General features: G+C 50.6%; 1 protein-coding gene across 4 annotated transcripts in view; it reads left to right on the plus strand.

Moving 5' to 3' along the window:
- NUP210 (nucleoporin 210) overlaps positions 1-23,525 on the plus strand; it is a 107,270-nt gene that overhangs the window by 18,894 nt on the left and 64,851 nt on the right. For all 4 annotated transcript variants that reach the window (XM_073901718.1, XM_073901717.1, XM_073901716.1 and 1 more), the window contains exons 2-12: positions 132-268; positions 1,823-1,954; positions 5,803-5,899; positions 9,330-9,480; positions 11,402-11,534; positions 16,255-16,413; positions 16,978-17,046; positions 18,718-18,824; positions 19,859-19,999; positions 20,873-21,010; positions 21,966-22,121. In XM_073901718.1, coding sequence (XP_073757819.1) covers positions 132-268; positions 1,823-1,954; positions 5,803-5,899; positions 9,330-9,480; positions 11,402-11,534; positions 16,255-16,413; positions 16,978-17,046; positions 18,718-18,824; positions 19,859-19,999; positions 20,873-21,010; positions 21,966-22,121 — 1,420 coding nt within the window. The remainder of the gene's footprint in view (positions 1-131; positions 269-1,822; positions 1,955-5,802; positions 5,900-9,329; positions 9,481-11,401; positions 11,535-16,254; positions 16,414-16,977; positions 17,047-18,717; positions 18,825-19,858; positions 20,000-20,872; positions 21,011-21,965; positions 22,122-23,525) is intronic.

Here is a 23,525-nt window from a genome sequence, read left to right on the forward strand (position 1 = left end):
GCCCACCTCTATTCTGTGTTTGTTTGAGTCTGGGACAAAGCCCCGGATGGGGAACTGCAGCTTTGGCTTCGGGGCCCAGCTGTGCCTCTTGGGATAGCTCCAGAGAGTAAATTCTGACCTTCTTGCCACAGGTCATCAACCCGGCCAGAGGTGGCCAGTATCGAGCCACTGGGTGCGGACGAAGCGCAGTGCTCCCAGAAGGCAGTGGTGCAGGCCCGCCTGTCCCAGCCTGCCCGCCTGACCAGCATCATTTTCGCCGAGGACATCAGTAAGAGCTTTGAGTGCCCTGTGGGGATCTCTGGTGGGGACAAGAGACAGGAGACACCCCACTGAGACTTTGGCCACACAGTCCACCAGTGCGCTAGGCCGTGCTCTGTCTCTTGTTGGGTCAGAGGATGCTCAGGCAGGACCCACCCAGGCCCCTCCCACCAGCTCTGTGTCCTGTTTTCCCTCTCTTCGAGGCTGCCTTTCATTTCTAAATAATTATTTGTCCCCCAGATAATTCCTCAATGGGTATTGAATCAAAATGAAAAAAGTTGTTGCAATTCTTTTACTGCCCACGTTTAATTTAACATATTATGGTGATAAACTTCTTAGAAGACAATTAATGTCATTTTCCGTCATGCTTTTCTTCCATTTAACATGATACGAAGTTTTCATTTTTTTTTCTTTTGCTTTTTTTTTAATTTTTTTATTGTTATGTTAATCACCATATATTACATCATTAGTTTTTGGTGCAGTGTTCCATGATTCATTGTTTGTTCATAACACCCAGTGCTCCATGCAGAACGTGCCCTCCTCAATACCCATCACCAGGATAACCCATCCCCCTCCCCCCTCCCCTCTAGAACCCTCAGTTTGTTTTTCAGAGTCCATCATCTCTCATGGTTCGTCTCCCCTTCTGACATACCGAAGTTTTCATTTTTATAGGGTTATTTGTGAGGGCTGAATACCATTCCTCACAGGGGCTTGTCCTGTAAGGATCCCCTTCTATTGAACATTTAGATTGTTTTCAGATGTTTGTTTCAGTGTTATATAGAAAAATAAATATATTTGTACAGAGAACAGTTTGGGTTAAGTTATTTTCTACCAAGGATAGATTCCCAGTTTTACATATGAGTATTTTTAAGGCTTTTGATGTAGTGCTTTCTAACAAGGGACCATGAACGGTGCACAAGTGGTTTTCTACGGGGCCTGGAGAATGGGCAGGATGATCTTGTGTCACATGCTGTTATTTTTACAGTGGAGAATTCCCTGGGTAATGCCATTTATGTATCTTATTTATGGAGCTAGTAAAAAAAGTCTGTGTGCTTGCTCACACAACCCTTTCATTCTACAGTACAGTTGATGGTCTTGTGTAAAAACACCAGTGTAAGCAAACAAACTCCGGGTGCCATTCCTAATTTCAGCGTAGGGACAAGCATTCAGAACAGCATTATCTTTCTGGATGCTAATTCATCATAATGTATCCTTGTCTTTTAATGTAATGGTCACAAAACCAGATTCTCTCTGAGGAGTTTTCTCGCACACAGCTTTAAATGCAGCTACTCACCTTGCCAAAGTACAAGAGGGGCAATGAAAACGCCCCCAAGCCCTTACTCCGCACAGGTCCGTGCTCACTTTCAGAAGGCCCGTGTGCTGGTCAGCGGCTTGGCTGCTGAGGGTCAATGTGGTTGTCCCAGCTCCATTTCATGGTGGTGGTTTTGTTGGAGGCTCTCATCCTTGCCAAAGTGCGAGAGCACCTGACCCATGCGACTGTGGAGGTGGCGTGGTGCTCAGGGCAACGCTTTCTGTGCCAACCCCTCCATTCCCATCCCTCCAGCCACGGGCCAGGTCCTGCGCTGTGATGCCATCGTCGACCTCATCCACGGCATTCAGATAGTCTCCACTACCCGAGAACTCTACCTGGAGGACTCACCCCTGGAGCTGAAGATCCAGGCTCTGGACTCTGAAGGTGAGGATGGGCCCCTTGGCAGTCTGTTTCTTGGTCCCCTCATGTCCAGCCCTGCTCTTCCCCCATGGAGGGCGACTCCAGCCAGGATGGCAGAGTTGGTGCTGGGGAGACACTGAAGAGGTCAAGACCACTGAGTGTCCCCCAGGCCCTCAGGGGCTCTCAGTTCTTGGCCTCTGCAGCAGGGCCCGTGAGATGAGAGATTTGGCAGTCCCTGGAGGCCGATTCCATGCCTGTGCCCAGGACTGTGCTGGGTAAAGCGCATCTTTGGGAAGCTGACATCCAGTGTCTTGGCAGCGGTGGGAAGCTGGGAGAGGCTCACTCGGTCACCACGCTGGAAACAGTGGGAGTGTTCTCCTTGCCCAGCTTTGAGGGCTGGGGTTGGCTTCCTGGTCCAGACGGCAGGGCGCACGTGTGCACATGTGCTCGCGTGCCGCGACGCATCTCTGTGCTGGCCCGGGCACCGTGATTCACTTTACTTCACTGGAGTCCAATATAGGATTGTCCTGGGGTTCTTTTAAGATCTGTCCTTGGACTGTCTTGGCTGCAGCCTGACCTCTTCGAAGCTGAGCAAAGGAAAATTTGTAGGTTAAGATTCCCATTGGAAAAAGTAAGTCAGGCAATAGATGTCTTTCAGATGAGGGCTTTCCCAAAACTTAAGCCCAGTCCTTGGCTCACCTTGTCTTTGAAATCTTCCCTGACCACTCCAGCTCCCTCTGCTTAAAAATAAAATTCTCTAGATTAGGATTTCCCAGCCTAGGGTAGTATCCACACTTGGGCCTGGATAATTATTTGTGGTAGAGGCTGTCTAGTACATTGTAGGATGCTCAGCAACATCCCTAGCCTTCACCCATGGGAGGTAGTAGAATTCCCCAAGTTTTTTTTTAAAGATTTTATTTATTTGACACAGAGAGAGAGAGCACACACAAATAGGCAGAGCAACAGGCATAGGGAGAGAGAGAGAAGCAGGCTCCCTGCTGAGCAGAGAGCCCAAGGTGGGGCTTGATCCCAAGACCCCGGGATCATGACCTGAGCCAAAGGCAGACGCTTAACCAACTGAGCCACCCAGGTGCCCCAGAACTCAAATTTTGATAACCAAAAGTATCTCCAGTCATTGCCCAATGTCCCCTGAGGACAAAATCACTGTTCTGGAGGATCAGTCAGGTCCCTCCTTCCTGTCTGTTCATTTATCAGATAAGCTGCCTGACTTCTCTGAACTGTTTACTGGTTTATGAAATTGAGATAGTGGTGCTTTTGTGGGGGTTGCAAGGATTTGGTGAGAAGTGTGTCCAGGGCTTAGTGCTGGGCAGCACAGAGTGGGTCTCAGCCATGTGGCATCTGAGCCGTTCTACCTGCTGGGCGTCCTGCCAGGTGCTGGGAAGGAAGGGCTGGCTTCTGCCCCAGTAGCTCAGGCTGTAGGGGAGCCCACATGCATCTCAGTAGGTGCTGCTTGTCATCAAATCGGATGTAAGGCAACCCAGGGAAGGTTGGAAGTTGGGTGTGGGGGACAGAAGTCAGGACAGTTTCTTAGGGACATGATGTTTGACCAAGCCATGAAGAGCATGGTGTTTGCCCACCTCAAAAGGCCATTTTATTCCAGAGGAGAATAAACTTGCAGCAGGGTGGTGGGGTGTGGGACGCAGGATGTAAAGGGTCTTGCATGTCCCACATGGAGTTTGCACTTGGTCTTAAAGCAGAGGGAGCTGGGGAAGGGGTTTGTGCAGTGAGATGATAGGAGCTCCTCTACAGGGCTCTGCAGGGATGACTCACTGATCTTGGGAACAAATGACCAAGCTTGAGGCCACGCTGGGGCCAGGCACTCCTTTGAGCACTTTGCATGCTCTAACCTCATTTCACATCCAGATGATGAGACCGAGGTATAGAGTGTGAACACACACGCGTGTGTGCCAGGGGAAGACATGTAGTTAGTATGTAGCTCCAGCCTGGTCGCTGAGTCCACTCTTTTGGCCTGGGCTTAGCAGACTTTTCCTGTGAAGGGACAGAGAGTAAATGTTTTAGACTTTGCTGGCCACACCGTCTCTGCTACAACTACTCAGTTCTCCCACTGTTATTCTAAAGCAGTCCTAAAGGGTGCATAGTGGCTGTGTTCTAATAAAACTTTATTGACCACCTGCTCTTGACCACTCTGTTTTATTCCCTGTCTTAAGTTACTTAAAAAAAAAAAAGATATATATATCATGAAATTCATCCATTTAAGGTGTACAGTTCGGTGGTTTTTAATATATTCACAAAGTTGTACAGCCATCATCACTAGCTAATTTTAGAACATTTTCATCACTACAGAAAAGAAACCCAGTACCCTTCAGCAGTGACTTCCCATTCTTTCCCCTCTCTGGCCTCTGGCAACCACGACTTTGGTGTATGTAGATTTGTCTATTGTGGACATTTTCTATAAATAGAATCATACAATGTATGGTCTTTTGAGTCTGATTTCTTTCACTTGGCATAATGTTTTCAAGATTCCTTCATGTTTTATAGAGTATTTCCTTCCTTTTTATGGCCGAGTAATATCCCATTGTATGGATAGAGTACATTTGTTTATCCATTCATTTGTTGACGGACATTTAGGTTGCTTCTACCTTTTGACTGTTGTGAATAATGCTGTCATGAATATTCATGTACCATTCTTTGTATGGACATGGTTTTTCATTTCTCTACCCAGAAGTGGAATTGCTGGGTCACAGAGTAACTCTGTGTTGCCCCAATGGCAAAGACAGCAGCCCAGTTTTCTGCAGCTTTTGCTAAGCACTGTTTCGTTTGGCTTCTGAGATCTCACAGGTAGGGTGGGGCAGGACCTGGGGCCCGTCTGACGCTGAGTGCCTTGCCCTTTGCACTGTAGTAAGAACTTTTCTAGACCCCAGATGCTCTTATTTGGGTTTCTGGCCAGACAGGGAAAGATGAAGACTACGGGGCGGGGGGTGGGGGGGGTGGGTAAACAACATGGCATGGTGGGGAGTGTGGCAAATCTGAGACCATGATCCCTTCTAGCAAGGCTGAGCCGGCCACCGGTCCCCAGAGGGACTAGGGTCCGGGAGGTTGGCTCTGTAGACTTTTCAAGAGAACTTGGAAGCTGGATTTATATGTTGCATTTCTTCATTTGAAATGATGGGAAATAATTCAAAAATGTAAAAGCAGCATTGCTTAGGTAAAAACAAATCTGCAGCTCCTAGGAGATCGGGCCTCAGAGCCACCAGTTTCCATCCCCTGCCCCGTTGTAGTGCGTCGCCGGGGAACCAGACCTTGTACTTATACTAAAAAGGTCTTTACAGAGTCCTGTCTCCAAAATCATTGCCCGGTCCCAGGTTGGGCTCTCTTGTCCTGACATCCTGTCAAAAGGCTCACGGACAGCAAGCCGGACTGCAGAGCTAAGGCCAGCTTGGGTGGCTTGCCATCTCCTCCACACTGGGACCCTGGGAGTCTCGGCATTCAGGCGAAGAGACAAGATGCTGCCCTTCATCCACAGCTTCTTTCCCTGCAGAGGGAGAGTAAGGGGGAACAAATGACTTGGTGTCGGGAGCTCACCTAAACTGTAAAGTCCCTATAGACCTGAAGGGTGGTGGTGTTACACACTGCACTGAGCCTGTCATGAGCCGTCAGAGGCACTGTGGGAGGAACACAAGTGCTCACTTGAGACAGGTTTGGGTTCACATCCCAGGTGACCCCCTCATGGTCACATGACCCTGACCCTTTAAGCCTCAGTTTCCCTTTCCTGAAATGGAGGCATAACACCTGCTTTGCAGAGGGGTGGTGCTAAGTACATTTTCCCCTCCCCCTCCAGCCCCAGGAGTTAACTCTGATACATTTCTGTTCCCCCGCATCTGCTCTTGCAGGGAACACATTCAGCACTCTGGCTGGGTTGGTCTTTGACTGGACGATCGTGAAGGACACAGAGGCCAATGGGTTCTCGGACTCCCACAATGCCCTGCGGTAAGAGACACCTCACCTTTGCAGGAAAGCGGGAAGGAGGCTGTCGATTGGCTCCATGCAGGCTGGGGGCTTTTATCATCATCATCACCATCGGCAAGGAGCCCAGGCAGTTCCCAGGATGCTGGCCAGCATTCCCCATGACTGATTGAAGGAAGGGCATTTTGGGTCCCACAGCTGTGCCTGAACCTTGCTGCTTCAGCAGCCCACTGGGGTGTGCTCTGTGGGAAGTTGTCGAGGAGGCTGGCATGCCCGGCTGTGGAAGAGAAAACTTGCCGCAGATAATGGCAGCTGTCATGGGGTGCTGGGAAAGGTTGTATGTGGCCTCAGAGGCAGCCCTCCACTGGGGGTGAGTTAAAGGGGAGACAGGTTGTGGCTAGGAAGACATTCCGACAGTGACAGCCCTCACAGGTGCAAGAAGCTGTGTTCCCCAGCACTGGACTCCTTAGGAGATGGGTTTATTAGGCATCTCGTCTCCCTCAATCCCCACAAAAGCCGTATGGGCTCTAGTACCACCGTTTTTGCCATTTTTCAGACATAGGAACAAAGGTTTAAGCCACTTGTCAGGTTGGTAAGTGGTGGAGCTAGAATTTGAACTCCGATCTATATAAATCTTCACTATCCAATATGGTAGCCACTAGCCCAACCCAACCCTGGTTATTTAAGTTTAAATGAGATAAAATGAAAACTCCAGTTCCTTAGATGTACTGCTATGTTTCACTTGTTTGTTAGCTATGTGGCTAGTGGTTACTACACGTTGCACAGAGCAGATGTGGAACAGAAGGTCCTGTTGACCAGTGCTGGCGCAGACCCAAGGGCAGGGCTCATATCCCCTGCTATCCTGCATTGCCTCAGGCCTTATTAAATCAAATTTTAAACTCTTTTAAGGGAAAAAGATCTAATTTTTTTCAAAATTCCCTTATAATCTTTATAAAATTTTATTTTAATTTCAGTATAGTTAACATACAATGTTGTATTAGTTTCAGGTGTACAATGTAGTGATTCAGCACTTCTATACATCACCCAGTGCTCATCACAGCAAGTGCCCCCCTTAATCCCCATCACCTATTTCACCCATCCCCCCACCCCCCTCCCCTCTGCTAACCACAAGTTCTCTATAGTTAAGAGTCTCTTTCTTGGGTTGTCTCGCTCTCTCTTTTCTCTTTGCTTGTTTATTTTGTTTCTTAAATTCCACTTATGAGTGAAATTATATGGTGTTTGTCTTCCTCTGACTGATTTCTTTTGCTTAGCATTCTGCTAACTCCAGAGGGAGACTTAATTTAAAAAGGAAAATGTTTTAAGATTTTATTTACTAATTAGAGAGAGAGTGCACAAGCCGGGGGAGCAGCAGCAGAGGGAGAAAGAGAAGCAGACTCCCTACTGAGCAGGGAGCCTGATGTGGGGCCTGATCCCAGGACCCTGGGATCATGACCTGAGCTGAAGGCAGACGCTCAATCAAATGAGCCACCCAACCGCCCCTTTAAAAAATTTTGCAGCGATTTTCAGCTTACAGAAAAGTTGCAAATGTGGTACAAAAAGTAGTGTCCCTGAACCATTTGAGAGCCGACCTGATGTCCCTAATTATTTTAATGTGCATTTACTACCACTAAGGACATTTTCTGGTATATCCACAATATCATCAAAATGAGGAGATGAACACTGATGCCTACAGTCATCAGACCTCATTCAGGCCTTGCCAATCTGTCCCAGTTATATCCTTCACGTGAAGTGCAAACCCCAGCCAGAGTCACCTGCTGTCTGTTGTCCTGTCTCTATCAGCCTAGGACAGTTCTTTGGGCTTTCTTTTGGGACCATGATACTCGTGAAGATTACAGTCCAATTATTTTGTAGAATGTCCCTCATTTTGGGATTATCTGATATTCCCTCCTGATTAGACTCACAGCTTTGCATCTTTGGCAGGAAGATCACAGAGCTGAACTTCTGTATTCTCCTGATTGCATCTTATTATGATTTTTGTGGGTCTGTCACAGATGATGTTCACTGTCATCACTTGGGTTAGATGGTGTCTGCCCGGGTGCCCCACTATGAAGTTACTGTCTTACCACCTCGCCATTAGTATTTTGTGGGGAGTTAAGAGTCTGGTCTTTTATTTACACATTTACAAGTCCAGTTCTGGGCTTTAAGGAACATCTCGGCATAGCCCACACCTATTTCCATGGCAGACATCCTCACACCCTAACACTGGGCAAGCTGGGTTGCCCTTTTGGGTCAGAGGTCTTTAGGGGGTTGGGACCCTCAACCTTTGTCTTCTGAATGAGCTCTGGAATTTCTGGTGTCTCGTGAAGTTCAGTGAAAGAGACCTGGATTCCCAGCCTGGCCTGGTCACTGGTACCTCAGTCAAGGAATGCAGCCCATCTGGGCATCAGCATCCTCCTCTGTCCGTGGGAGGGGATTATTGTGGCTACCTCTGAGGGCAGCTGTGTGGGTCAGCACAGTATTCGGAGCCCCGCTCTGGGCCTTTCACACACCAGATGTTCAGAGAATGCTGGTTCCCTGCCCCAGTCTGTGTAAGCAGGTGCGTTTCCTGTCATGACAGCCTCCTGAGCTTCAGAAACTACGTGAGCTGAATGTTAACCAGAATCGAAGGCACTAAGGCATTTTGCAACCAGAGTGTCCTGGATTTTCATTAAAATCAGGATGTGACACGTAGGAAGTCAGTCACAGTGTACTACAGCAGCCGGAGGATCTTGGGGAGGATGGAAGCCTGTCCAGTGGACTGCTCTCTTTCAAAGTGGAAAGGCGGGCTACCCTGTAAATCACAGGCTGCAAGAGAGAGACCACATGGAAAGGGTCCCTCAAGCCAGCCCTGCTTCTTGCCTATAGTGTGGGGTCACTGCCTCTGACTTCTCTCCCGACATGGGGCTTCTCCCCACAGCCCAACCCCAGGGGCAATAAGATGGGTGTGATCCCCTCTTCCTGACACTGGAGGAGGGTCATTGAGCATCATTTTCCAGGGGCAGGAGCTGGCCCTGAGTGGTGGGTAGGACATCGCAGGGAGTCCTGGGAGCCTGATGGGCATTGCTGGCACCACCCTGGCTGGGTCTGGGCTCTCGGGCCCGCTTCCTAGTTTCCGTGGGCCTCACCTGTCACATCTGTGAGAGAAGCATTTTGACTAAGCAGGTGGTCCTCATATTGCAGGGTTTACCCTAATCACGTGTGGATTTTGATAAAAGGCACAGTGCCAGGCTTTGTGTGGACAAAGGCCTGGGCCAGGGCCCAATCATCTGCATTTTTCACAAGGAGGTGGGCAGTTCTGATGTAGGAAGTTTCAGGGACACATTTCTAAGCAGCACCAAGTAGGGCACCATCACTTACTTCAGCGTCTGGCCCCTCCTAGGCGGTGCCAACAGACAGCGAATCCATTAGGGTCTTTGCTTCCACGTTCAGGTCTGATGACACATTCCTTTTCCAGAATCCTCACGTTCTTGGAGTCCACGTACATCCCTCCTTTCTACATCTCCGAGATGGAGAAGGTGGCCAAGCAGGGGGACACCGTCCTGGTGTCCGGGATGAAGACTGGCAGCTCCAAGCTCAAGGCGCGCATCCAGGAGGCTGTCTACAAGGTGGGGCCCCGGGGCTCAGGAGGCGCGGGGCTTCCTGGCATGGCTCACAGCTGTGCGCACATTTAGGAGTGGTACCGTGAAAGTTTCACTGTTCATGAACTGGGAACTTCAGGGTGTGATTCTGTATTTCTTTTGTTGGGTTTGGTGTTTTGGGGGCCACAGCTTTCAAGAGAGGTAGTTGGGGGACCAGAGTGTACCATCTCCAGAGCTCCAAAGTAGTTGATCTGTTGTCCATTTCAAGGGAGGTCCAGGAGCAGTGGGATGCTCATTAACCAGCTGATTTTCAACAAATACCCCCCTCCGTCCCAGTGGAGGGATGCATCCAAGCATTTGGGTCTCTGAAAAAACTGGTGGCTTCCAAATGTCCTCCACGCTGTCTCTTCCTGGGCCCCACTTTGAGCCCTGGGACGGGTGGTCCCATCTGTGGGGTTAAGGCTCCTTACCTCACCCGCCCCCCTCCCCCACGTTGCTCTGGCCTCACCAGCACCTGCTTCTCCATCAGCACCCATCGGGGGAGGGATAGGACAGCAGAAAGGAGAGGTCCTGGTGCTTTCCCGGTTATTGTGGGCACATGTCTGCCCTGCCTCCTTTAAACTACAACCCTGAGATCTTCCTTTCGTTTGCCTGGTTCCTGGAGCTCACATGGGAAGGGTGTGTTCCTCCATCTGCTGTTGAATTTCTAAAGTGACAGATGAGAGAACACCTCTTGATTTACTCTTCAGTGGTTTAGCCAGTAGGCCAGGGGTCCTGGAGGGTTTTAGAAGCACAGGACATGCCATATTATAGGGGTTCATCTTGTAGCACCCTGCATTGCAGTTCATGTTTGGAGACTGCTTGTCTCTTTTTATTCTGGGCCCAAGCCCCCCCCCCCCCCCCAGCTGAGCTGCAATTTCCCCCTTGTCCTGCCTGCTGCCTGTCCATACGCGGCTTCCCTGCCTGCCGCCTGCTGGAAAGCACCCACCGCAGAGCCAGGCCCAAGGGCTGCTTTTGTCAGAGATACTATGTAACTTGCTATTAAGTGAGGAAACCTGTAAGATGTTATGGCTGGAGCAAAGGAGAACCCCAAGAATTTAGGAATAGAAGCAGAACTGGTCAATATCCATGGGATGATAACCACCACACCTCCACCTGAGACAATGTATTTGCATCTCTGTGGATGAGAATCATTTTCTTTGCTGAGTTTTCTCCAACTTGAAGAGTTGCCAAAAGATCAAAGGCAGGGAAAGGTGCAGGCCCCCACAGACTCTGGGAACCCAAGGGGTGCACTGGACTGGTGGTGGTTCTCGCCTTTCCAGTCTCTCACGCCTTTTCCTGATGAGGAGGTCGCGGCGTGGCAGGAGGGGGAAAGGGCTGAGCACTCATCAGGGACATGTGTCTCTCCCATTTTCAGGTTTGCCCGTGGCTTCGCAACCAACCTGGCCTTTGGGCTTTTGTGGGTGGAGCCCCCGAGCCCCTGGTGGCCACAGTATCCATGGATATCACTCCTCACTTTTCTTTCTGTGTAACTATTATGATTATACATTGAGCTATAGCACGCGTAATATAAAGTGATGTGCTCAGTACAGTTCAGCAGTAGCCGCTGACCACGTGCCTCGTGAGCATACCGGGTTCCCCCCGGGGCTTTAGGGGTCTGAAGGTGGGGGGGCTCTGAGCATTGCCTTGTTTTTTCACCCCTACCTTCTCTGTCCCTACCTAAGCATCCTGAGAGGTCCTAGGTTCTCCACTCTCCATTCCCACCCCACCTCACTTTTTCTTCTTTTTTATAAGCAGGCTCCATGCTGGGTGTGGCGCCCAGCACAGGTCCCGAACTCACAACCCTGAGATCAAGACCTGAGCTGAGATCAAGAGCCGGACGCTTAACCGACTGCACCAGCCAAGCACCCCTCCCTCACCTGGCTTTTTCTACCCTCTTTCTTCCAAGCACGTGCGCCCTGCAGAGGTCAGGCTGCTGATCCTGGAGAACATCCTTCTGAACCCAGCTTACGACGTCTACCTGATGGTGGGGACCTCCATTCGCTATAGGGTGCAGAAGATCAGGCAAGGAAAGATCACAGGTGAGTCACTGACTCAGTGAGGTCGTCGTGGCAGAGGCTCCCCTTTTTATTATTGTGGTCAAATACACATAATATAATTACAGTTTTAACCATTTTTAAGTGTGCAGTTTAGTGGTGTTGAGTATATTCACGTTGTCATGCAACCATCCCCCCCATCCATCTCTGGGACTTTTCATCTGCCCAGAATTGAAACTCTGTTTTCATTAAACACCAGCTCCCATTGGTCCCCCCAGCCCCTGGCAGCCACCATCCTACTTTCTGTCTCTCTGAATTTGACTTCTCTAGGGGCCTCATAGGAGAGGAATCTTACTGTATTTATCCTTTTGTGACTGGCTTATTTCACTTAGCCATAATGCCCTCAAGGCTCCTCCATATTGTAGCGTGTGTCAGAATTTCCTTCCTTTTTAAGGCTGAACAATAGTCCAGTGTATGCATATTCATATTTGTTGAGTGCTTATCCATTCATCTATCGATGGGCGCTTGGGTTGCTTCTGCGTCTCGGCTATTGTGAATAATGCTGCTAGGAGCATGGGTGTGCAAATATCTTTTCAAGATGCTGCTTTCAGTCTTTTTGGGTGTATATCCACGCCTTTGTTTTGAGAATGTCAGAAGCTGTGAGCTTCACATCAGAGCGGGTTTTGCCCTTGGTCAACCACTGACTGCTGTCCAGCCTTGGCCGACCACTACCCCTCCTTTGGGGCTCAGTTTCCCCTTCGGATACCTTGAGGCCTTTCTGCCTATGCTGTGAGGGCAAAATAAATTAGTGGATGTGGATTTGTTCTGGAAATTCTACAGTGCTGTGTACCTGTGATGCATTTTATATGGTGAGTGTTCTTAATACAGTACCAATCCTCCTAAGAATTATTACTATTATTATCATTTTTTAAAAAGTTTATCCATGTTTCATGGCCAGAGCACAAGATGTCAAGGGTGTCACCCATCTGTCCAAGGGCTTTGACACGTGTTCAGGCAGGTGCCTCCCCCAGGTTTGAGGGTCATTCTCTGATGCAGGGTGTTGTGTAAGAAGCACATAGATGCTTCAGTATCCAAGAAACTTGGGTTTTGTTCCATAGATGGGGTCCTGAAAGATACTGCCTCACCAGGGAGCAGTGGATCTGGTCAGAAGTTACAGTGTGGCAGAGCACTCTGCCCCTCAGACCACGGAAGCTGAGAACAGACTCCTTCTGGGTAGGAAGCAGGGCGGGGGCTCTTGGCCAGAGATCTGATAGCTGGGCCCCAACTGGGGAGGGCAGTCAGCATGGTTAGTGGTGGGTGATTTAATGAGGAGGTCCTGAGAGCTCACCCTGAATTAGTTCAGATGTCATAGTCCAGAGGAACGGCACATCTCAAGGGACCCAGAAAACTTGTGGGTTGGGTCACTGACCTACCATACATGTCAAAGAGTCGGAACACATGAAAGGTAGCCCAGGGCAGGAAATAGGAATGTTGCCTCCCTTTCATCATTGCGGAAACGAGATGGAAAATTCCTCCAAAAATGAACACGCCTGTGTGATTGATGGTCTGGTTGATGCAGGTCTGGAGTGGCTTCCAGACAGAAGCCTTGAGAACCGAGCCAGCAAGGTCCACCATGACCTAGTCATACAAATGGAAACTCTGTCCATTTGCTTTAGATGGATTAGGCTTTTTTTTTTTAATTGAGATATAATTCACATCACTGTCTTTTTAAACAAGTTGACTAGACAGGGAAGTGACGACTGCTGGCATAACAGGGACATGAATTTCAGCTGATGTCTGTCTCGTGTGGTATCCCGTGTTGGCTTAGAGAATTCTAGGTTAGAGGCCGGTTATCTGGACTTATTAACATGCAGATAATTATAACCCCAAATTTATTCTTTCTCTTTTTTTTTTCAGTTTTCCTTCCTTAAAAATGTGATTTTTCTTCTTTTCTTCCATATCTTTATTTCCCTCTGTCTGCCTCCCTTTATTGGGCGGCTCACTTTCTTGCAAGCCCATTTATTGAGCACCTACTCAGTGCCGTGGTCTGCTGGAGGCTGCATATGCTGCCTGGGTTCCTGCCCTCCTGGAGCACACAGCCCAGCAGCCAGTCCAATGGTTACTCTGCAAACATCTTACAAGTGGGGGCAGGGAAGGGAGGGGAGGGGCTCTTGGAGCTTGTAACAGGGGGCTGTGTGCTGCTTGCAGGGCAATGTTTCCAAGGGGGGCCACAGGTCTCTCCCCTCAGTTCTCAATCCTGTTGGTGTTTGTACTGCTTGAACACATGACTGGCACAATAACCAAATTATCAGACAGAACAAAATGTGGAGAGGCCACGCTGACTGAGGGAATTGGTGTCCGAAAGAACGTGAGTGAGGGCAATCATGGAAGGGACAGAGATAAAATGCACTGAGGCTGGGAGAATCACCTGCATAGGCTGGTGTCGGTGACCCAGGTGTCAAAGGGACTTGGAACCCAGCACATCCTTGAGCCATGGCTGCCCAGAACTAGCTCTTATGGCTCTGTGAGCAGGGGCTGGAGCCAGAGGTGGGAGAGTGAGCTCCTCATCCTCCTGGGCTCAGATCTACCTCCCCAGGGGCTCCATGGTCATCCCTGGAGCCTACCCACGGTGGGGGGTGATAAGAAGCACAACTGGAGGGTCAGCCAGGGTCAGGAGGGTCACAGAGCCTGTCTCCTAGAAGCATCTGGGCCTCTTGGCTTATAGAAGGGCAGCCTTGGTGATGACCCTTTACCCTCTACAGATGGTAGATGAGGTGGTCTGGTGCCCCAAGAATGGCCTTCCTATTTTTATAGATAGACAGTGACCCTTAGCATCTGCAAAGCCTTCTGCATTCAGTGCTTCTCACAAGTAGCAAGTTCTGCATTATAAGAGGTGTTTAAGGAGTCAGACAAACCCCTTATTTTCATTGTCTTAGGATTTTGTAATTATGTTGTTGTGCAAGATCTTTTCAGTATCAGTATATTCATTTTGCAAAATGGCCTATTCATTTGGAGAACTTTAAATAAAGGAGGAAGCTAGTGCTTCATAAAACAGCATAAAGTAATACTGCTTTATTGTGCAATGGCATTATTTTATTATGGCATGGATTCTCGATGCACTTCTGCCATATTCTGAACAATATAATCTTCAAGAATCTTAGCCCAGCTCAGCTGGGCTTCCCCCAGTTAGAGGACAAGGAGATGGGCTGTGTATACGCTAAGGGATTCTCAGTTCTAGTGTGCACTCTAATCACCCAGAGGACCTGTTCAAACTCAGAGAACCAGGCCCACCTCCAGAGTTTGATTCAGCAGCTCTGGGGGGTGGGCGGGGCAGTCATTTGGAGTTGGCAGGTGACACTGATGGTCCAGGGCCCACACTTTGAGAACCCTCTGCTCTAGGGCAAATTCTTGGGGACTTATTAGAACACACAGAAGATACCCTAAGACAGGAAGTGGACCAGTTGCTTCCTTTTTAGAGCTCCCGTTGGAATTCTTGGGAATTCTAAGGATGCTCTAGCTGAAATTCCTCCTGGCCCTTGTCCTGGACACCTCCCATGGAAGGCCCTGAGCTGGGATCTGGGGAGGAATGGTGAGCAAGGGTCCAGTCTGTGGTTCTCCCTCCTGTCTCTTGCTGGAGGGCAGAGATGTGGCCACGCCCCCAGGCTCTGTGAGCAGGTTGCTCGGTAGGAAAGTTGACAGACAGGACCTGGAGGGGTTGAGTAAAAGTGCTCCTGCTCTCTTTGTTTTTTTTGTTTTGTTTTATGTTCAGTTAGCCCCTGTATAGTATATCATTAGTTTTTGATGTAGTGTTCAATGATTCATCCTGCTCTCTTTGGTTTGAATCTCACTCAGCTCCGCCACTCCCCACTGGAGGACCAGTGGGCTTCTTGGCTCGATTTCCACAGCACCACCATCTTGAAGGTGTGTGCATCAGCAGTACCCAGGGCAAGGGTGGTTGTGGGATAAAATGGGGTGACAGGACAATAAAGCAGCAGGCACGGTCCTGCCACATCTTGATTTTGCAGTCAACAGTAGCCATTTATAAAAGCGTTCATGGTCACTACACATAGGGTGTGGAAGACTGATGCAGAAGCAGCAAGTTTTGTAGGATCCCTTCTTTTCTGGGGAAATCGTTTTTTCATCCCTCAAATCCCAGATGGAGCAAGTTCTCTCTCTTCTACAACATGACACCAAGCAGGGAAACCTTGATGGATGGTCAAGATAGCAACAGAGAACATTCTTTGCAGATCCTAGACTGAACCCCCCAAACCTGGTGGAAAACCATGGATTGGTGCCTTTTTGGAACCCCCTTAGAGGCTGCATGGCTCCAGTGAGCCCTACCCCAGGCCCCTCGGTGTAGCGGCCGAATTCACTCAACTCCTGGATTCTGCAAGCAGCCTGCAATTGGTGTCAGAGGCTGTGCTTAATGAAAAAAAAAAAAAAAAGCAGTTTATGACAGTCAGTAAAAAACTGATTGCTTCTGAAAATTCATGGGGAGTGTCAGTTTTGTCCACAGGCACGAAGAATAATGTTAAACTTTAAAGTGTTGAGAAAATTATAACACTGTATATTAACTATAGCAGAATTAAAAAAAAAAGTGTTGAAGAAACTAAGCAAAAAAAAAAGAAGAAAGAAAGAGAAATCAAGCAGTCATATTGAAAGCCGGGTCCAGGGATTTGGGGTGGGGCGGATATATGGGTTTCTAATGTTTCCTGTCTTTGCTCTTGTCTCCCCCCTTTGTTTTTTTTTTATTCTGGGCGGCCAGAGCTGTCAATGCCTTCTGAGCAGTATGAGCTCCAGCTTCAGAACAGCATCTCGAGCCCCGAGGGAGACACAGGCCGGCCCGTGGCTGTCTTGGACCAGGACACATCGATGGTCACCGCTGTGCAGCTGGGACAGAGCAGCCTGGTCCTGAGCCACAGGAATATCCTTTCCCCGGCCTGTCTGCAAGTACATAAGCATGTCCTGCACAGGAGATCTGCTGTTTGGAAGTCATTTTTCTCCCCGAAAGCTTGGCGAGGCTAAAAATAACCGTTTTCACTCAAGGTCTGAAAATTGGAAAGAACCGAAATAGCAACACGGCTGTGTGGAACGCTCACCTCTGTGGGTGACTCACAGGAGAGGCTCCGGGATGAGAGGTGGTGGCAGGAGCAGAGCCTCGCTCCTCGCCTCCGGAACCTTCCCTGGCACGGGCAGCCCCATCCGAGGGTCCTGGGCAAGGCTGTTTCCAAACCGGCGTGTGGGTTGGCCCTGTCCTAGCCTTGTTCATGTAGTCTCCAGTGTCCCTTGCAGAGGGAGGGACAGTGTCCCTAGCAGAGACTACTCTGCTAGTATAGGAAGCATGGTGTGGCCTCTGATTCTGGAATGTGGCTTTGTTCTACTTGTCTTCACACAAGGGGTTTTCATCCTCTCTCCTACGCATGTGAGCTGAAACCTGCCAGTTGCTCTGTTCTCCTTCTTGTGTTTTGTTCCTTAAGTAAGAATTCAGGTATCCGCATGCAGGGTGCTTCCAGGTTACCCAATAGCACCATCTACGTGGTTGAACCTGGATACCTGGGTAAGTTTGGTCACCCTGGGTCCTCCCAGGTGCTACTGACAGGAGTTAAAAAAATAAAGGCAACAACAGCTCCCCAGAAAATGCTTCACACTGGCCAGCTCAGCCAGCTCATGCCAGGGCTGCTCCCCAGTCCTCTCTGCATTGATGCACGGAAACAAGCAGAGGGTAGGCCAAGGTCAACGGTAGGTGGGCAGCTCCAGAGGCCGAGAAGTGTTTGGGTAGAGTCTGGAGGGCTTTGTCTCCTCCTGGTTTCTGTACCAGGGCTCTGTCCAAACCTGTGGACATTTGGAGGTCGGTCAGCTCAGTGACAAAGGAGCCCCTAAAGCAAGGAGACACTTGGTAAAAGTCTCAGTGGGGAGAAAGGGGAGGCATTTGACCCAAGAGAGGAAGGGAGGACTCAGCGGTCATGGAGGCCCCGTGGGGGTGGAGCCAGGGCCCAGGAGCTGCTATAATCGATGAATGCTTGAGAGATGTCCAGGACACAAGTGTCACCCCAGGTCATAGAGATGATGCTCCCTTTGAGTTTGCTCCGAGTTGACGCACCTCTTGGGTGTACTGAATTGGTTCAGGCGAGAGAACATTTGACTGACATGCAGCAAACCCCTAGGTCCTCCTGTTAGCCACCACGTGAGCTTGCTGATCGGTGCGGACCTGAGCTGACAATGTGGTAACACCAGGCAGGTGTGTCTTAGGAGCTTCAGAAAGGTTTTCTTTAACCTTTATTCAGAAAGGTTTTCTTGGTACCTTCCCTCTGTCTGGCCTGTGCTGGGCCTAGAGTTCTGGAGGAAGGAAGCTTAGTTCCTTGTGCTTGGTTTTGCACAGAGAGAGCAGTGTAAACAGATGGTGACAGGACAGTGGTAGAGAGTTAGTCAAGGTGAGTGCCGAAGAATGGCTTCTGGGAGATGAGGGTTGAGGCAGGCATTTCCCAGAAGCTGCTCCTTTGTAGGTAGGTCGGCCTGGCAGAGGTAACAGTTCGGGCGAGGGTGTGGTGAGAGAGTGCATGGCCTCACAGGGGTCAGCGAGCAGCCCGTGCGCATCATGTGTGGGGAGGCCTGGGAGGGAGGGCTGCTCACACGGATAGAATGCTCAGTGCCAGGCCTCAGAGCCAAGACCTACTGTGGATTCAGAGCTCTACTTACTGTGGATTCAGAGTGCAGACCTGCTGTGGATTCAGAGGGTTATGGCTTCAGATGTAGACTCACTGTGTATTCAGAGTGCAGACCTGCTGTGGATTCAGAGCGTTATGGCTTCAGATGTAGACTCACTGTGTATTCAGAGTGCAGACCTGCTGTGGATTCAGAGCGTTATGGATTCAGATGTAGACTCACTGTGCATTCAGAGTGCACACCTACTGTGGATTTGGTTCATACAACTACTGTGGATTCAGAGTCTAGACCTTCAGTGGACAGGTTCAAGTTTGAATGAGCTCGGGAGCAGTCAGTGTGGGATATGCTCAGGGTGGTGCTGGGGAAGCTGAGAGCTCACCCCAGCTTCTGCGGGCTCAGGGCTGATGGTGGGCATTAGATCTCACTGTGCTTAGCAGCTGTTCTTTCTCCTCAGGGGAGTGCGAGCCATTGTGGGGTCCTCCAGGTGTGCCTGGTGCCATCCCCTTCCTCAGCAGCACGGCCGTGTGGCCCGAGTGGTCAGGCTTTGTTGCTTTCCGTTTTGTAGGGTTCACAGTCCACCCCGGTGACAGGTGGGTGCTGGAGACTGGCCGCTTGTATGAAATCACCATCGAAGTGCTTGACAAGTCTGGCAACAAGGTCTACCTCTCAGACGTGAGTGCCTACCTTGGGTCCCAGTGGGGTGTCAGTGTGAGATGTGCCTCCCGAAGCGGCCCCCCAAAGCCGCAGGGCCCCCATGCAGGCAAGCTGAGTTATTGATTCCTAGTGGTGGTTCTGGGTCCATGAGAGACAGTACTGTGACATCTCTGGGGCCTCTCAGGACTTTGAGAACCTGTGAGTCTGTGCCCCCCAGGCCTACCCCTGCAGGGCTGGAGTGGGGAGAGGGGGCCGCAGGCAGCTCCGTTCCAGAAGGTGGTGATGGGGGAGCAGCATCCGCCTGCTGCCTTCCTGCTCGCTTATCATAGCCTGAGACGTCATGGTGCTGAGAATCCGTCTCTTCCTGCTCTACAGAGGAGCAGGGAGCACTCCCTGACCTTTCCCTGCAGGGCCAGGAGTACCTGTAACTGTCTGGAAGGCCCAGGTGACCTAGGCCAACCTCAGTTAGCTTTCTGGCTCTAGAAAGAAATGGCAGACACAGACAGAGGGAAAGGAGTCTCGGCAGGTTTTGGTCCTTCGTGAGAGGTTCCCAGGATCATCAGTTGGAACACCTGGGACCTTCCTAGTGGCCTCTGAGGTTTTAGAAGAAGGAGGCAGCGTTCCCCCGGGGGCAGCTTTGCAGGTCATTGCTTTCCTCGTGTTATTGAACAAAGACTGTCGATCACCATTTTTTGGGAAGAAAGCTCTGACAGATACCGATGACCTTTTTTTGTGTTTGGTGGTTTCCTCGTTGGGACCTCAGGGTCTGAGAAACCCGACTATAGTAGGCCTCAGGCTCCCCTGAGGAGCACTGGGTCATCAGGCCGTGCGGGGAGTGTGGTGGCCTGGGAGGGGGTCAAAGGCCGGAGGGGTCAGAGCCCAGTTCTAGGGCCTTGTCCAGCTCGTCTGCTGGTTTTGGAGGCCTCTGGGCCTTGGGCGGCCCTGTGGCCCGGCCTGGCTGCTCTTTGTGGGTCACATTGCTCCTTTCCTGCATTCTGACTTCCTGACTCATCCCAGAAACACCTCTCTCACCCAACCTGCCTCCCTTCCAGAACATTCGCATCGAAACTGTGCTGCCTCCTGAGTTCTTTGAGGTGCTTGCTTCTTCCCAGAATGGGTCATACCATCACGTCAGGGCAACAAAGCGGGGCCAGACGGCCATCGAGGCAGCCCTCACCTCTGTGGTAGACCAGGCAAGTCAGTACCTCCCTCTGTCTGCCCCCCTGCACCCTCCCAGGCTGGACGTGAACCCCGGGGAGCCGGGGACCCCAACTTCAGCCTGGTGCACTGCTCTCGTGGGTACTGTGGGGGTTGCCTCCCATCTGGACTCATGGGAGATGTCTGGTGGTGGAGCTTTGGGCTTTCCCTGTCCCTGTGTCCACATGGGGTGCCCCTACTCCTTTGCCCGCCTCTGTAAAGGTGAGCGTGCCCTTCTGGGATTGGGGTGGAAACCCTGTTGGGGAAGCAGTGTTGGGCCTGTGTGTCTAGCTGTGCCGTTTCCCGGAGCCATGAGCATCCCGCTGGCTATTTTAGCTCCTGGGTCCTTTAAAGTCTTTTCATTTTCCCCCTTTATTTAAAAGGCCAGTTACAGGTGTGAGCAGTCTTTTTACTGATTGGAACATCGGCACGGGTGTTCTCATCTTCCTACCCTGCACAAAACCTGTCCCGACCCCTTAGGAGGCAGCAGAAAAAATCGCCTGTGGGGCAGACAGCAGTTCCTGCCTGTCTGTCACTTCAGCTCTGGGGGCTTTGGGCAAAGTTGCTGCTGTGCCCCATGCCTCAGTTTCCCCGTCTGTAAGGTGGGGGTAACCACATCATCCCATCTGGGGTGCTTTGAGGATGAAGTCAAGCAGCTTTTACTTGAGTGGCTGTTACAGAGCCATAGAAAGCTGTCTCCATGGAGACGGAGAAGGCTGCAGGGCATTTAGCATCTTCCTTCCTGCTCCCTGGTGATCACAGAATCTTCGTGACCTCATCTCCGGGAAGGGGCGGGGGTCTGCTTGACTGGGAAAACCTCTGATGACCTGGTTGTCATGGTGACGTGCGGCGCCCTCACCCCCTTGTAGGATGGAGGGGTCCACACATTACGGGTGCCTGTGTGGAACCAGCAGGAGGTAGAAATTCACATCCCCATCACCCTCTATCCGAGCATCTTGACGTTTCCGTGGCAACCAAAGACGGGCGCCTATCAGTACACAATAAAGGTAACCGTGACACCCCACGTCTGGGTGCATTCCTTTGGGTGTTTCCATGGGATCGGGGCTCTTCACCTATCCCGTTTCTTTTAATCTCACCTTTTAGTGGTTGGAGAGAATTTAAAATCGGGGAGTTTTATGCTTTTTATATTTTCTGGGGTTTCTAGCACAGCACTGTATTTTGGTAATCAGAAAAAAAAAAAAAAACCTGAAAAACAGAAACGAAAGCATGATAAAGAAAACCTGGAATACAGATTTAAATTCCACCTGCATTTGTTTTCGTAAAAAAAATGATTGTTTTCTACAAGTAGCGTAACTATCCCTGGAGAAAAATGTGAAATTCAAGGGAAAAACATCTCTAACTCTTGTCACCTATCAAGTGTTCTTGCTTTCTGATATTCACGTGCCCGTCTGGCCTTCATTGGCAGGACTGACTCCCATGGGGGCTTGAGCCCCTGTGGCCATTAGAGTCCCCATCAGTCCCCGCTGCCTCCCTGGCAGAGTGATGCCTGTCACTGGGACCCGCTACCTGTGTGTCCCCTTCCTGGGCCTCTCTCAGGCTCCGGGGTGATGGCCCCTGACCTGGGAAGCCGCTGGACTGTCTCTACTCCATGGAGGATCACCAGGAGCGGCTGGGGTGTGTGCCGGGAGGGAGTGTTGCGCCTGGGCAGGGAAGCAGCTTCCTGCACCTGACTCTGTGGCCCAGGGTCCTCCCAGTCCAGTCTGTAGGTGCTCCCAGGTCTGGGGCCACTGTTAGGGTCATCAGTGGGTGTCAGCCACAAGGCCCCCAGAATATGAGGAAGAGAAACGAGGCAGGGTGGAGAGAGCGAGGCGGGGAGGTGGTCTCCAGCCAGATGTCAGCCCATGGAGTGGGAGGCCGCTGACCATGCGAGTCAGAGAGTGAGACAGAAGGATGGACAGAGAGACCAGGCAGGTGGACTGATCTGATGGTTTTCCTCTCCAGGCCCATGGTGGGAGTGGGAACTTCAGCTGGTCTTCATCAAGCTACGTGGTTGCCACGGTCACTGTCAAGGGTGTGATGACAACAGGCAGTGATACTGGTCTCAGTGTGATCCAGGCACATGACGTGCAGAACCCGCTACATTTTGGGGAAATGAAGGTGAGACCTCAGGGGCCCGGAGGCTCAGACTGGCGGTCTCTAGCCGCCTCCTCATATCCAGCCCTCAGGCTTGTACTTGGTGTTGGTGGCGGGCAGTGGGATGAACGTGACATCCCCCACCAGGCAGGGGATGGGACCCAGAAGGGCCAGGGTCAGCATAGTAGGAATTTGTGGAAGGAAGATCAGAGGACACAGAAGACATGAGATACTCAAAGGAGTCATTCTAGAAAACTCAGACCTGAAAGGTCTGAATGTCTGAATTGGAAGGGCCACTGAGTGTTGGTAAATTCACAGTGAAAGGGAGGCCCCAAACTCTACAAGACCTGGGTCTGACTCCTTTCCTTTCCCTGTACTGGGGCCCGACACCTGGCTCTTGACTCCAGGTGACGCAGGACCAACTCACTGAGCAATGGCCTCGGGTAGGAGTGGTCATCTGCAGCTGAGCTTCTGCGCACCCTGCCTCGGCCTCCTGACTTCTTGACCCTGACCTCAGCCTGCCATCAATCCTCCATTTAGGGCAGAAGTCAAAGCTCCATACGCAGTGTGTCCAATCCCAACCTGCTCTTATGTTTTTTGGGACATGGTTGTTCTAGTCTTTTTATTTGGATCCACATAGACACACACACACACCCGTCTAAAGATGGATCTCATTCTCATATAAAAAGAGTCATAACTGAGACCCTTTAGCTACAGCATAATTGCCAAATATGTGGATAAACTATGACCATCTTGCCCCCCTCCAAGCTTCTTTATCTCAGTGAATGTGCAACCTTTCACCCAATTGCTCAGTCAGAAGTCTGAGAGCAGTTCCTTGAGATACAGTGTGTGTAATGGTTACAGTCTGGTTTCTGGGGCCAGGCTGCCCAGTCCAGTCTCCACTGTGCTTGGGCAAGTCCCTTAAACTCCCGTGCCGCGTTCTTCATCAGGTGGAGGTTACTATCACAATCTCCTTAACAAACAGGCTCAGGGGATTGAATTTAGCACTGTTTTTAGAACAGAACCTGGAGTGTGGAAAGTATTGTTTTATAGAAGTGTTAGCTGTGAGTGATGACACCTCTCACCCAGTACCGTGGCCTTCTTTATATTCCTCCAGCAAGCTGGGCTGGTACGTGGCTCAGGACCTTTGCACACACTGTGTCTTCTTCCTACATTTTTCCCCCATGCTTCTGTCTGGCCGCCTCTGACATGCCTCTCAGGTCTGAGCTCCTGTGTCACCGTACCAAAGGGGCCTTCCCGGACAGCTCTGTCCCTGAACTCACTCCAGTCCCCAGCACACATGTCCCCTAAGCTTAGTTTTCTCACTGACTTGTCCTCAATACCCAGTGCACGGCAGCCCTTAGTAAATACTGGCGCAGGCTCTTCCTCTCCCGTGGAGCCTGATGACCCCCATCCACACCCCTGTCC

Source organism: Callorhinus ursinus, unplaced genomic scaffold (assembly GCF_003265705.2).
Source record: "Callorhinus ursinus isolate GAN/ISIS: 27379988/994484 unplaced genomic scaffold, GSC_fseal_2.0 scaffold15, whole genome shotgun sequence".
Lineage (NCBI taxonomy): Eukaryota > Metazoa > Chordata > Mammalia > Carnivora > Otariidae > Callorhinus > Callorhinus ursinus.